This window comes from Hydra vulgaris, chromosome 03 (genome assembly GCF_038396675.1).
Source record: "Hydra vulgaris chromosome 03, alternate assembly HydraT2T_AEP".
Taxonomy (NCBI): domain Eukaryota; kingdom Metazoa; phylum Cnidaria; class Hydrozoa; order Anthoathecata; family Hydridae; genus Hydra; species Hydra vulgaris.
In genome coordinates, this window is record NC_088922.1 from 16,611,702 (window position 1) to 16,627,378 (window position 15,677).

The window sequence follows — 15,677 nt, forward strand, 5'->3', positions numbered from 1 at the left end:
TATATAAATATATATATACATATATATATATATATATATATATATATATATATATATATATATATATATATATATATATATATATATATATATATATATATATATATATATATATATCTATAAAATTATATATGCATATAATTTTTTTATACATAATTTTAAAATATAAATAACTTTAACTGAATTTCACCAATTATACATTCAAAATATAATATACAAATAAATTTTTTTAAGTAATGAACCTATATTATTATTTTTATTGATGCGTGTTTATCAATACGAATAAAATGATATAGAACCATCAAAATTCAAAAAGTTTGTTTTTGAGAGAAACTTTAAGTTTAATGAATGGAGATAAACGGGGATGAATCATGCTAATATGTATTTTAAAGGTATTTTTAACATAACAAAATTTTTTTATAAAATAGAAACACTAATATGTATGATATGTGACGGAATATACTTTTGAACCAACAGCCATCAGCTAAACCATCTTTTTATTCATAAAAATCAGTCTCTTTATTTAACAACAACAACAAACAACAAGATATTTATTATCCTTTTAAAATCATACCATAATATTATAATAATAATAAATATAATAATAATAATAATAAAACTCATAACTCTATTGATTGTAGTAAGTAAAAATAATTGCTTAATAATATATATATATATATATATATATATATATATATATTATATATATATATATATATATATATATATATATATATATATATATATATATATATATATTTAAACAATTTTAAAATGTATTCTACAAAATAGAGTGCTCAATGTTCTTAAAAGAACAGAGCGATTATAAATTAGTAGAAAATCAATTAACAAAAATTTTTCTCATTTTACACTGTGTTTTGTCAATAAAATTTTGATTTGTGATGAATCTTTGTTGATGAAACACAGTGTAAAATGAGAAAAATTTTTGTTAAGTGATTTTCTACTAATTTATATATACATATATATATATATATATATATATATATATATATATATATATATATATATATATATATATATTATATATATATATATATATATATATATATATATATATATATATATATATATATATATATATATATATATAATATATATATATATATATATATATATATATATATATATATATATATATATATATATATATATATATATATATATATATATATATATATATATATATATATATATAATATATATATATATATATATATATATATATATATATATATATATATATATATATATAATATATATATATATATTATATATATATGATAATAATATAAAATAATTTAATAATGAGTAAATAATTCAGAAGCATTGAATAATAATAACTAAATGATTGATAAGGATGGTGTCAATCAAACAGAATTCTGATCAAAGGAGTGACACCAGTTTTTAAATATAATTTGATTAATAATAAGCATACACACATAGAACATACATAAAGTAAACATTTAAAAATCACGCTTTGATGATAATAATAAAAAATAAAGAATGTTTACCATACTTCTGAGTTTTAAATGATGATACACTAAGTTTTCCATTATATATGTTTCTAGTAGAGTATGTATGTATTATTCTACTTTCTATAAAAGTCTGTTATAGTAGAGAATAAATTTTTATTAAGAGAGTCAAAAACAAAAAGAAGATTAGCAAATTTTACAAGCGCTGGAATGGTAGGAATTTTTAATTTTTTAAAAGATTCTGATGTTTCTGACTTAAAAGGTTGGAAGTTTATAATTCTTATAGATTGGCGTTGAGAGGACATCAATTTTTTGATGTGATAGTTGCCATTTTAACTACAAATTTGACAACAGTAACTAAGATGCGATAAAAATAATGCACAGTAAATAATGTACAGTACACAAAACACAGTAAAAATTCTTTAATAAAAATTTATCGACATAATGACGAATTATTGAACGTGCGCCGTTAGGTCGAGTTAGTTTCTTGCGTAGCTCATCAATATGAAAAATTCCACGAGAGATTGCAGTCAATTAAAACACCGAAATATTTAACAACTTACGTAGGATGTAACCGTTTTTAATAATTTTAATCTGAATTTTAGAGTTGTTGTTTTGATTGCATTTTTTTCTAGAAGATGAAAAAAAGATTAGTTCAGTTTTTTTTGGGTTAAGACATATTAGATTAGCATTTAACCTTTTAGATCCGAATTTATGTTTTTACATAGAGAATTATATTATTTGTTGATATGCAATAGGTTTGAGTCATCAGCAAAAAGATGAATTGAAGAGAAGCGAATAGAATTGTTTATGTCATTAACATAAGTTAAGAAAAAAAAGAGGACCAAGAACAGAACTTTGAGGAACACCGCACTCTAAAGATTTAATAGTATAATTATAACCATTAATACATACAAATTATTTCCGATCTGAAGGATAGGAGCGAAACCAGTCACTTACAACTCCACGATTACCATAGTGTTCTAATTTAGAAATCAAAATGTTATGATCAACGGTATCAAAAGCTTTTTGAAAATCTATAAAAATACTACATGCAAAATAACCAGTGTCGAGAGCTTTCCTGATTTTTTCAGTTATAATTATCAATGCATGGCAGGTAGAATGTTTTGAACGAAAACAAAATGGAAATTCATTTAAACAGATAAAAGAGTTAAGAAAAGAGTACACTCTAGAATACATAAGTTTTTCAAGAAGTTTACTAATGTTAGATAAAAGAGAAATAGGTCTGTAGTTTAGAGCCGTTTTTAAATATTGAAACAACAAAAGATAATTTTAGAACATTCGGAATAGTTTCATTTACGAATGATATATTATATAGTTTAGAACGATTGTTTGAAAATTCATAGTTAAAATCGATAAGAATGTTTGTGGGAATGCTATTCGGGCCTACTGATTTTCTCGGCCTCAAATTAGATATAAGAGAAAAAACTTCAGGAATATTTGTTGGAGATAGGAGTAGACTATTTAAATTTGGATATTTAAGATATTTTGTATAGTTTATGTAATACGAATGAGTATTGGATTTAAGTTTTTGTGCGACGTTTGTAAAAAAATTGTTAAACTTTTCAGAGATAAGATTTGGTTCAGTTACATATGTTTCATTATCTTGTAAACAGTTGGGAGATGAATGATTAGAGTTTTTGACGTTTATTAAATTATTAATTCCTTTCCAAATTTCGCGAAGATTTTTTACATTTTCTCTAAAGTACTTTTTAAAATGCATTTTTTTACTGAGCTTAATTAAGGTAATTATCATGTATTTATATTGTTTGAAAGCAATTTTAAATTTGTTTATGTTCCTAATATCTTTTGATCTTAACATTTTTTTTAAAGAAAGATTGCATATTTGAATCGATTTTAAGATTCCCTTTTTAATCCAAGGTTTAAATCGATGCTTGAAGTTCCTAATACTCATTTTTTTAAGTGGGAAGTAGCGGTTCAAAATCAAGATTGTTTCAGAAACAAATGTTTGGAAACAAGACTTAACATTATTTTTCTCTATAAGATTTTCCAAATTAGTTTTTAATAAATCTCATTAGAAGATTTTTTTATTCAAGTTTTAAAATTTTCTGTTTTTGAAATTGTGATTGCGTGGTATACATATTAAAATTAGGACAAATACAAAATTGAGGTAAGTGATCGGAATCTGAAGTTGTCAAATCCCTGACATAATTTTATTAGTTATTAAATTAGAAAAAGTATTGTCAATAATTGTAGCAGAGTGGTTAGAAATTCTGGTTGGTAAAGTGATAAAAGGGCGAATATTATACAAAGAAAGCAAGTTTAAAAAATCAGACGTTGCAGTGTCATTAATTGATTGTAGCAGATCAATATTATAATCATTTAGTAAGAAAACCGATTTATTTTCAGCATTTATTTTTTGAAGAAGGACAGACATGATAATTATAAAATTGTTTATATCCATGCTAGTGTTTTTAAAAATGCAACCTACAATAATATTAGATTTTTTAGAAAAAGTTATTTCAACAAATGTTGATTCTAAACAATATGGTGTATAAATCACTAAATCATCCCTTCGTTTATAAATTAATTTTTTTGATAAGTATTAAAATGTACCTCCACAAGAAGATTCAGTTGATGTGTGCTCAATATTGTAGTTATTAATGAGGATTGGATGAATTGATGATGTTTCTTTTTTTAATCGTGTTTCGGTTATACCAATAATGGAAAGTTCAAAACTCATAAACGATGGTAATATGTTTTACTCCTCAAAGTGTTTTGCAAAGATGATATGTTTAGATGAAATAAAGCGAGAGCAATAATTTTTTCAAAGTTTAGTGAACAGAATTTACTTATATCATAATATTTGCAAACTATGTCTATTGACGCATGGATTTCTTCATCTGAATCTAAAACATGAGATGATCATTAATTCGATTAGAAACTTTATTTAAATGAGAAGACGGAAAGAAATTTGTTGACGGAGGTAAATCATCAGTTATAAGAATTTTGTCAAAAGAAAATAGTAATTTGAATTCGTTATCTGGAACATTTGTGAATGGAAAGACACTCTTTGTACAACTTACACAATGCCGCAGTGACTTAATTGTAGTAAATTGTACTCAGTATCAAGCCTGCTGCATTTTGAATGAATCCAAAACAAACAAATGTCACATTGAATTAAGCGGCAATTTAAACTTACTTTTTTTTTACATGGATGACAGTTTAAAGCCATAGTTAAACTAGTGAAAATGAACTTTTGTAATATTTGAAAGGATCTAGAGATAATGATTTATAAGTAAATAGCTATGTAAATAATAGTAGTAAAAAGCTAATTATATCAATAAAGAAGGTATAAATAGTATTAACAATAACAATGATGAATGATAATAAAATAACAAAAAACAAACAGGCAACTGCAAATTAATGATTATAACTTAATTAAACAAATAAAAAACTAATTATAAGTATTATAAACTACTTATATAATAATAAAATAAATATTTATTATAATATAACAAAATAAATAATCTAATGATAAATTAGAATAGAAAATAAATATAAATGAAAATGTGATAAATAAATAAAATTGAATATATATATATATATATATATATATATATATATATATATATATATATATATATATATATATATATACATATATATATATATATATATATATATATATATATATATATATATATATATATATATATATATATATATATAATTAGTAAAAAATACTTATCTAACTTTTATCTTCTACTCGGAGTTTCACCATTGCTGGATCATCAGGAAGAGTAACTCTTCCTGATGATCCAGCAATGGTGAAACTCCGAGTAGAAGATAAAAGTTAGATAAGTGTTTTTTACTAATTAATTATTGCTCTGTTCTTTAAGAACATTGAGCACTCTATTTGTAAAATACACTAACTTAATTTACATATATATATATATATATATATATATATATATATATATCTTTTTTATCTTTTTTTTTTCCTTTCCCCCTATTAATCTTTTTTTTTCTTTTCTTTTCTTATATTTAAAATCGATTTAAAATTCGAATTTTCTTTTGCGTCTTTCCTTTAAGTTTTACGTTTTAATATCTTTCTATAATTATTTTTTGAATTCACTTAAAAAAGATTTACTGTTTTTACAGCTATTCACGAAAGTTTAAATGATTGCAGAATTTTTATCAAGTATGTTTGGCTTTTGTTTAATTTTAAAAAAAAAGTAAAATGATATCGAATTAATTTTTTTTATTTATTAAAGAAAAAGTAATTAGCTTTAAAATGAATATGAACATATTATAAAAATTTTATTACTTAGAAAAAAACAATTACAAAAAATTATATAGGAAAAATAAGAAGCACAAAAGTTTAAACAAATTGCAACATTCGAACAAAAAATAAAAAAAACAAAAAAATTAATATCTAAATTAATATCTATATATTAATATCTAATTAATATCCTTCTTTGTTTTTATAGCAAAGAAAAAAAACCTAGGGCACCAGAGCATTACATTGAACTTTTTTTTTCAAAAAATTTTCTTTGATTGAGTGAGTTGTGTAAGCTGAAGCCCCGTCTTGTTGAAAGATGAATTGCTTGCTTCTGCCATACAAGTGTCTGAATAATGGAACTAAACACGTTTCAAATGTGTTCTTGTAGGTGTATTGATTAATTCGGCCTTCGTACAGCGCACACAAGTCTATACCTTGTCGAACCTCCACCGCCTTGTCGAAAATGTTGCAAAAACCTGTCTGAATATTTCTCAGTTGCAAATCTTTTGACATAGATTATTCCCTTGCGGCTTACGACTTGAAAATTAACTTCATCCCTCCAAATAACTTTTGCCCACTGTTCTACAGACCAGTCCAGCCTTTCTTTAGACCACACTCGTCGTTTACGTTTATCCGTGATTGAAAGAATTGGTTTTCTAGCAGCTATGTACGTTCTAATACCTTTGTCCAACAATGTTCGTCTCACGAGCTCTCTGCTAACTTTTGGATTATTTTTTGACTCATTGAAAATTTATGCTAGCTTTATGTAGCTGAATCTGGAGTTTTCTCTGCTCATTCTGAATATACCACTTTTATCACGGTTGCTGAGTTTGGATGGTCTCCCAGTACGCGGCATGTCGGAGACGTCCTTGGTAAGTTTCCAGGTTTTGATGGTTTTTCGAACCTAATATTTAGAAACGTGAAGTATTTTGGCTATTCGAACATTTGTGTGATTTTTTTCTCGCCATACCAATAACTTGCCACTTGATCTCACTAGAAACTGATTTTCGACCCATTTGCACGCAATTGAAATTAACTTGAAATTTACAATATTTCAAGTTGATCTTTAATGAATTAAAAGCTGCCTGATGATGTTGTGATGAATTTTTTATTGTAAACTACTCATTTTAGCTTTATTTAAAAATAAAAAAAGATTTTCGCACCGAATCTATTAATTAATTAGCAAATAATTGATCCTAAATAAAGTCGTTTAAACTTTTTGACACCTCCTAATTTGTATCACCTACCTTTTAATGAAATTTCTGAGTAAACAGTGATGAGTCGAAACCTACTTTTTTTTTTATTCTATTAACAAATAGCCTATTTACCAAATTGGAAAAAAAAATTATTTAGATATCTATTTCCGTTAGATTTTTATTCAAGAAAAACCAAAGATTAGATCTAAAAATCGTTTAAACTTTCGTGAATAGCTGAACTATTTTTGCTTTCTACATCTTAAAATCTTCTTTAGATGATTGAAATGATTTAAGTTATCAATAATACTGTAAACTTTTTTTTCTTTTTTTTTCCCCTTCTTTGTTTCCGTTAAAAAATAACGTCCGCCATCCTTGAAGACACTCTACCAATTAAAGACAAGGTTTCTTCAATTATAAATAAATATAAATTTCTTAAATTATAGAACTAACTATTTGGCAACATTCCAGCTAACTTCTTAGCTATTTTTTATTTATATAAGCATGAAGTATCTGTTTAAAACATCATTAACTTAAAATTTAAGTTAATTCATAGGCGTAAATAATATGCTATTTTTTTTTTAAATCATTCATTTGCCGATTAATTATATTTCACGCATGGTTTTTGTGAAGGTATTCGGTACCTGTGATGCTTTTAGGCGTTGCACTTCCATCTATGCTTCCACCTATACAGTAGAATCTCTCTAATTCTACGGGGAAATATGAAAAGTAGAATCTCGGGGGAAATATAAAAATTCGAATTAGATTTTCGAATTATAGAAAGTTGATTTTTCTTAAACGCATTTTACGGTGACTTTGTCTTTAATCGAAATATGGAGGTTTCCGAATTAAGGAGATTCGAATTAGAGAGATTGTACTGTACTACCATCCATTATACTTCCATGGTCAGGGTTAGGGTTAAGATTGATTTGCGTTAATAATTATTCGAGTAGCAATCAACATTGGCGCAATACTTTTTTTACAGTTTGCATACTGTAAACAAAATTGCGCCAAGATTTTGCTATTCGGCTAGCTTCACTAATTAATTAAATAAAGTCAATTAGTCAATTATTTGACTAAAGTCAATTAGTCAATTAATTGACTTAAGTCAATTAGTCAAGTAATTGACTAAAGTCAATTAGTCAAGTAATTGACTAAAGTCAATTAGTCATGTAATTGACTAAAGTCAATTAGTCAAGTAATTGACTAAAGTCAATTAGTCAGTTAATTGACTTAAGTCAATTGACTAAAGTTAATTAGTATTTGAAAAACTGAGTGTACATCTCACTCATTTTAAAAGTTTGTTTATTTTTCGAAATCTGATTTAAATTTTAAATTGTATAAACGATTTTCTATGTTAGATAATGTTAAAATGTATTTGTGTGCGTTATTAGTTTTATTAATCCCTTTATCAACATAATTGACATTTTTTTATATGATTTGTTCTTTAAAAAAGAGCGTATTGTTTTAAAATATATGTACTTGTAACTATAATGGATTGAAAAAAAAGTTGATTGTAGTGTTATTTGGCTAAAAAAAAAATAATGTATGCATATGTTATACTCATTGTTTTTGATAAAATAGTAAAATAATATATTACTACTTTATCTATACATTTTTTATCTATATATATTTATAATATAAGTATATATAGATCTCTTAACATTAAATATATAGATATATAATATATATATATATATATATATAATATATATATATATATATATATATATATATATATATATATATATATATATATATATATATATATATATATATATATATAATGTATATATAATGTATATATATATATAATGTATATATATACATATATATATATATATATATATATATATATATATATATATATATATATATAATACATATATATTATATATATAATACATATATATATAATATGTATAATATATAATATGTATAATATATACATATATAAATATATATATATATATATATATATATATATATATATATATATATATGATGTATATATATACATATATATATATATATAATACATATATATTATATATAATACATATATATATATATTATATATATATAATATATATAATATAATATAATATATAAATATATATATATATATATATATATATATATATATATATATATATATATATATATATATATAATGTATATATATAATATATATTTATATATATATAATGTATATATAATATATATATATAATGTATAATATATATATATAATATATTATATATATAATATATTATGTAATATAATATATAATATATATAATATAATATAATATATAAATATATATTAATATAATGTATATATATATATATGATGTATATATATATACATATATATATAATACATATATATTATATATATATAATACATATATATATTATATATATATAATATATATAATATGATATAATATATATATATATATATATATATATATATATATATATATATATATATATATATATATAATATTTGGTACGTTAGTAAAAAATTTCAAATTTTTTGAATACTATAATGTTATATATCATTAGAAAGAAGATTATTACAGTATTTTAAAGATGAAAAAAATATCAAAATCGAACAATTGGTTCAAAATTTATGACGGTTTAAGGACCGATTTTTCTATATATGGATTTGTTGAAAAAACTGTGGTCAAAATAATGTTTTTCTTCACTTAAATTGTCATAACTTTGCCAATTCTGATCAAAATACAAATATCTTAGTGTCAAAAGATAAATGTAAGAGTGGGCTACAATATTATGTTAAACTCTAACCACCGGGTGCATTGGATGGACAGAGGGGGCACCAAACCACCACTTCGCCCATATAAAACTGAACACTTTTTTTACAGAAAAAAGGTTTTTTTAAAGACATAAGCAATATAAATACACAAAAAAGGTGTTTTAAATTTATAGTAAACCACCCAAATATACGAGAGGTGTATGTTAGCAATAGAGGTGGGTGTGGTGGCAATGGTTTGATACACCCTAGGATAAAAAACAACTTGATTTTATAAATATTTATATCTTTACTAAAATGAGTAAAATTAGTACACAATATAAAATTATGTTTTACAATCTTACATATAAAAGTGGTGTTTCTATTACGGAAGGGGGGTATGCCCACCACCTACCCCCTTCCCACCTCTCCACCTAACCTAAAAAAAAAATAAATTATTATTTTCAAAATTTGAACAATAAATTTAAAAAATAAATTATGAAATCGGAAATGAATTGGAAATAAATTAAAAAATAAATTCATACCAGACAACCACCAATTATGGGAGATGAATGTAAAACTCACATGTTTTAGTACTATAATATCAAAAAATGTTTTAATACTTGAAATATCTGATTGAATATTTAAAGTACAACAACAAAGAAGTAAATAACATATTCCACTAGATTAAGAGATACATTAGTGGTGCATCCATGGTCATAAAATAGTGGAGTATAAGGGAGGGCGTATCCAAATATGTCATAAGAAAGGGGAATTCTAATGCTCCTTCCACTTCTAACCAAAAATTATTATTTAATTGGATTTATATTACTAAAAAAATTATACAACTACTATTGCGGGGCTATAAGTCAATTGGCTGTAAAAAAAGCATGTTTCCTCCATTAAGTATGAAACATCATAACTTCATCCCAGATATTAATGTTTTTAAACACTAAAGCTAAAGTTAACAACTTAATCGTTAAATTCCATTTATAAATTAGCATAGAAATAAAAATAAATTTTATTTAACTTATGTATTAACAAAAAAAATGTAAAAACAATATATATTATATTTTATATAAACTCATGAAGCAAAGTTGATATATATAGCCTTACAAGTTGCAACAGATAAAGAAAAAAAGCATAATAATAAAAAATACTTAAATAAATTTTCAAAGAAAATTTATTTAAGTATTTTTAGAAAATATATGTCATTACCAACTGGAACAAATGAAATTTGCACTAAAATAAAGGAATAGGCATAATAATCTAAAATTAAATTCGTGTAATAATTTTCAAATTACAATCATTTTGAAAAGTTCACTTTTCAAAATGATTGTAATTGGATTATTATACACCATACCAATTCGTTCAGATGACAATGGCACTAAAAAATAAACATAAAATACATCATCGTCTTAAAATTATTTGGTTGTTAAAAAGTAAAGATATGTAAACCTTACCAGTATTAACAGAAGAAGATAAAAATAAAAAATAAAAATACATTACATTATCTTGCAATTACATATGTAAATTAATTGTCAATACTGGAAAATATTTGTTATTTAAGATCTATAAATTCTTATTGAAAATATATGACATTACTAACTGGAACAGATGCAAGTAGCACTAAAATAAAAAAAAAATCTTGTATTTATTTTGTAATAACATACATGTTGAAAAGTTTAGATTATATCTTACCAACTTGTTTAGATGATGATGACGCTAAAAAATTAAAATAAAAAATACTATAGCATAGACTTATATGATAAAAAAATGTTATATGAAAAACTTTATGTAAAAAATTAAATAATATAGCAAAACCTTAAAATAATTTAGAAATTAAAATCATATATGAAAATAAAAATATAAAAACCTTACCCATTATAAGCGATAAAGTTGATACTAAACAATGAAAAATGCAATACACAGCATAACTGTGCAATTATTTAATAACTGAAACCATACTTAAAATTATTTGTAATTAACAATGTACATACATATATATATATATATATATATATATATATATATATATATATATATATATATATATATATTTACAAATCTTATCAACAGTAACGGATGAAGTTGATACTAAAAAATAAAAAGACAATACACAAAACAACCTTACAACTATTTTATAATTAAAACCATATTGAAAAATAATAATATATAAAACTTACCAACAGTAATGGATGATGATGATACTAAAAAATAAAAAAACAATACACAACATAACCTCATGATTATTTAGCAATTATAATCATATTGAAAAGTAAGAATGTATAAACCTTACCAGCAGGAATAGACGACAGTGACACTAAATATGAATTAAAGGGCACAATACAAGTCTCCTTCCATTAATATATATATATATATATATATATATATATTTTATACATATATATATTTTATATATATATATAGTTTATATATATATATATAGTTTATATATATATATAGTTTATATATATATATATATATATATATATAGTTTATATATATATATATATACATATATATATATATATATATTTATATATATATATATATTTTATACATATATATATTTTTATATATATATATAGTTTATATATATATATATAGTTTATATATATATATATATATATATATATAGTTTATATATATATATAGTTTATATATATATATAGTTTATATATATATAGTTTATATATATATAGTTTATATATATATATATATATATATATATATATATTATATATATATATATAGTTTATATATATATATATATATATATATATATATATATACAAGTATATATAAGATATATAGTTTATATACATATACATATACATATAGTATATATACATATATATATATATATATATATATATATTAGGGTGGCCCTTATATGATGATAAAAAATTAAATAAGAGCAATGTTAAGTCTGACCATTTTAAATGGTTCCTTTCATACAAAAAAATTATGTGTAAAGTTTCATAAAAAAATATTAATATTTAGAGGTGGCTCAACGCCGTCAAAGTTTTCTCATATACGAATTTTTGATGTCTGTGACAGAATTCAGCACATTTTGCCATCAGTTTCATACAGAAAATTAATTCTAACTACTAAAAACAGTTCTTAATTACAGAGACAAACACAGAAACAATAGAATACACAAAGTTACACATCTTCACTTAGTTGAACTAGTTAATTGTGAAGTAAGGTGGATTTTTTCACATTCGGAAAGTTTGCCCGGTTCTGTTCGATAACCTGCAGAGCATATTGCAGCTGTTCTTCGCTCTTAAATCGGCCAGACTTTGTTGCATCTTGGATCAAGGCAACTCCTCGTTCTGCATGGTCGTTTGTTACTGCCTGGGATTTCACGATTGCCTCTGCAACCTTGAAGTCATCTCTCCTGTTCCATGATTCAGGATCTTCGGTCAGGAATCCATCTGGCATGCCCAGAATAGAAAACAGGTTTCTGCTTCTTTTTGAGACAAAATCAGGAAGCGTCTTTTGTTGTACTGTCGCCAAGTCCACCACGACACGTTTCAAAGGTACTTCTTCTCCTTCCTGTTCTAATGATCTTTTAACAATTTCGCGCTTCGTAGTGAAATCCACTTCTGGATCGAAAAAAACCAGAACGTGATATAAACCTTTGCAAGAAATATGTTCACACGTAGGAGGCCATGAGACTCTCGCAAGGTCAGCTTAAACTGTGATCGAAACAGCCAAACCTTTATACTGTAAATGGCTTTCGCCATCCATCGAGCTTGATGCATTGACCCAGGCGCTCGAAAATTCTTCCAATCTGTAGGCTTTCTTCCTAAAAAGATGAGCATCAGTTTGAGCAGCTCGCGATAGTCATCTCGTGGCTGATGATCTTGCAGCTGCTGTTCACAGAAAACAATGATTACATGTTTGACTTCGGAGAGTTCAGCTGAGGCAACATCATCCGAAAAGGCATCTTCATAACTTTCCTGGTCAAAGGATGACCACTGTGCTTGAAATCGTTTGAAAACGAGTATTTCCGGAGCTTTACTGGGTCCCATACAGACACAAAAAGCAGCAGCCAATACCAGTTCCATGATGTGATGTCGACAACCAAAGTGCAGTAGAGGCCGCCCTAGTAGCTGTTCGAGAAGAACGCAAGCGCCAGACAGCCGACCGGTGTTGGAAGAGGTTGTATCGAAACACATACCATGGACAAAGTTTTCCAGCTCCCATTTTCGGATAGCATCATAGACTGCTTTGGCCTCGTCTTGTCCAGTGCCTAAAAAGTAATTTATAGTAGTCTTTATTAAAATTTGTCTGACATGATTTCACATTCACATTTCATAATAATAAATGATTTCGAAATTTATAAAAACATTTAACTAAAATAAAAGTAGGCATATATATTATACCATTATATATTATACCATTATGTATTACCTGCAGGAATCTTTGGAATATCCAAAAGCTTTGTCTTCCCCATTGTTGTGACAAGAATGGACAACCTATCCACCTTCTCTGTTCCAGTCAGATCTTGCATCAGCTTGCCATCCCAGTGTACTGTAAGAGCAGTATTTGGCTTGAAATGTTGAATGATTCCGGAGGCAATTTGCTGTCGGTGTTTCCGACGGAGTCGTTGGATGGTTGATCTATTCAAAGCGAGTGATTCAGTGTCTCGTCCAAGAGCCCTCGAAACCTCAACGATGACCATCATAGCAGCCCTGTCGCTCATTTTATTTCTATCAAGCATAGATGCCAGCTGTGGTGAAACAACACTTTGGCGTCCTCGCTTTCGTGATGAAGAAGAAGGAGTAACAGTACTTGTGCTTAGAACTGGATCCTCATCTTCAGGTTCAGACTGACTTTCTTCTGAATCAGCGCTGCTGCTCTCCAACACAGCTTTATCTAGCAAGGTGTTTTTATCAAGTTGAGATCTATGTACTCTCTTTTGCAATATCTGCTTTCTCTCATTCTGCTTTTTTTGTTGTTGAAGCAGAACCTTATCGATTCCGCCCATGCAGCCAGGTCGTCCCTTTTTTCTTTGAGATTCCAGAAAGACCTTATCTTCTTGATTCTCAATTAGCTCCATGGCGTCAGCATGTGCAATGTCGAACAGTTCTTCTATTGCGGCTGAAAATGCGGTTTCATTTGTTTGTTGAGTCTCGGTCTTGCGGCTCTTGTTTTTCTTTAGACTTTTCCACTCGAAGAATAATTGCTCAAGCTTTTTGATGGAATCTTGATGATGCCTGGTTGGAATTTTAGCTCGAAACCAGAAATCTTCAACTTTCTCAATAGCGTGGGTTGCAGCCTTTCGAATATCCTCTTTCAAAACATTGTGGAGATGTAGAAAGTGACCAAGAACCTGCCTCCCTGATGGCAATTTACTACCTTCAATTCTTTCAGCAGGGCTAACAAGATAAATTTGTGAACGCAATGCCATCTGAAAATGCCAAACAGATTTATACTAATCATCATAATATTATAACATAATATTAAACTATGCAATTTTTGGCATAAACAAATTACAAAATTACACATGCCATTGACATGCCATGCAATAATACAAAACGAAATCTACAGTCATACAGACTCCCTCATATAATTATATATATAACATAATATATTTTATAATTAAATTGACATACTAACCTTTGCTGATTGCTAATATCTGTGATTATTGATAACTATTAAATAGAAATTTTATTTTGATTAATTAACAAACAACAGTAGAAGAAGAAATTTATAATACAAGATGGCTTCAAAGAACTAGCACAAGATTTATTTAAATATTATATAAGATGCCCAATAGGTGCTAATATTAAATTATATTACATGTTTAGTTTTGTTTACTGAAAAAAATGACTGAAGAAAATTATGAATTAATAAAGTTACTGAGGAAAATTATAAATTATTTATTTAGATATATTGAAGAACATTTTTTTATGCGTTATTACCTTTATATTTATTATAATTTTATATTTAATT

General features: G+C 25.1%; 1 protein-coding gene across 1 annotated transcript in view; it reads left to right on the top strand.

Moving 5' to 3' along the window:
- The first annotated feature begins 1,685 nt into the window (after positions 1-1,685).
- The window catches only part of LOC100213565 (uncharacterized), a 63,869-nt gene continuing 49,877 nt past the window's right edge, over positions 1,686-15,677 (top strand). The window contains exon 1 of the mRNA XM_065792486.1: positions 1,686-1,706. Coding sequence (XP_065648558.1) covers positions 1,704-1,706 — 3 coding nt within the window. The 5' untranslated portion in view covers positions 1,686-1,703. The remainder of the gene's footprint in view (positions 1,707-15,677) is intronic.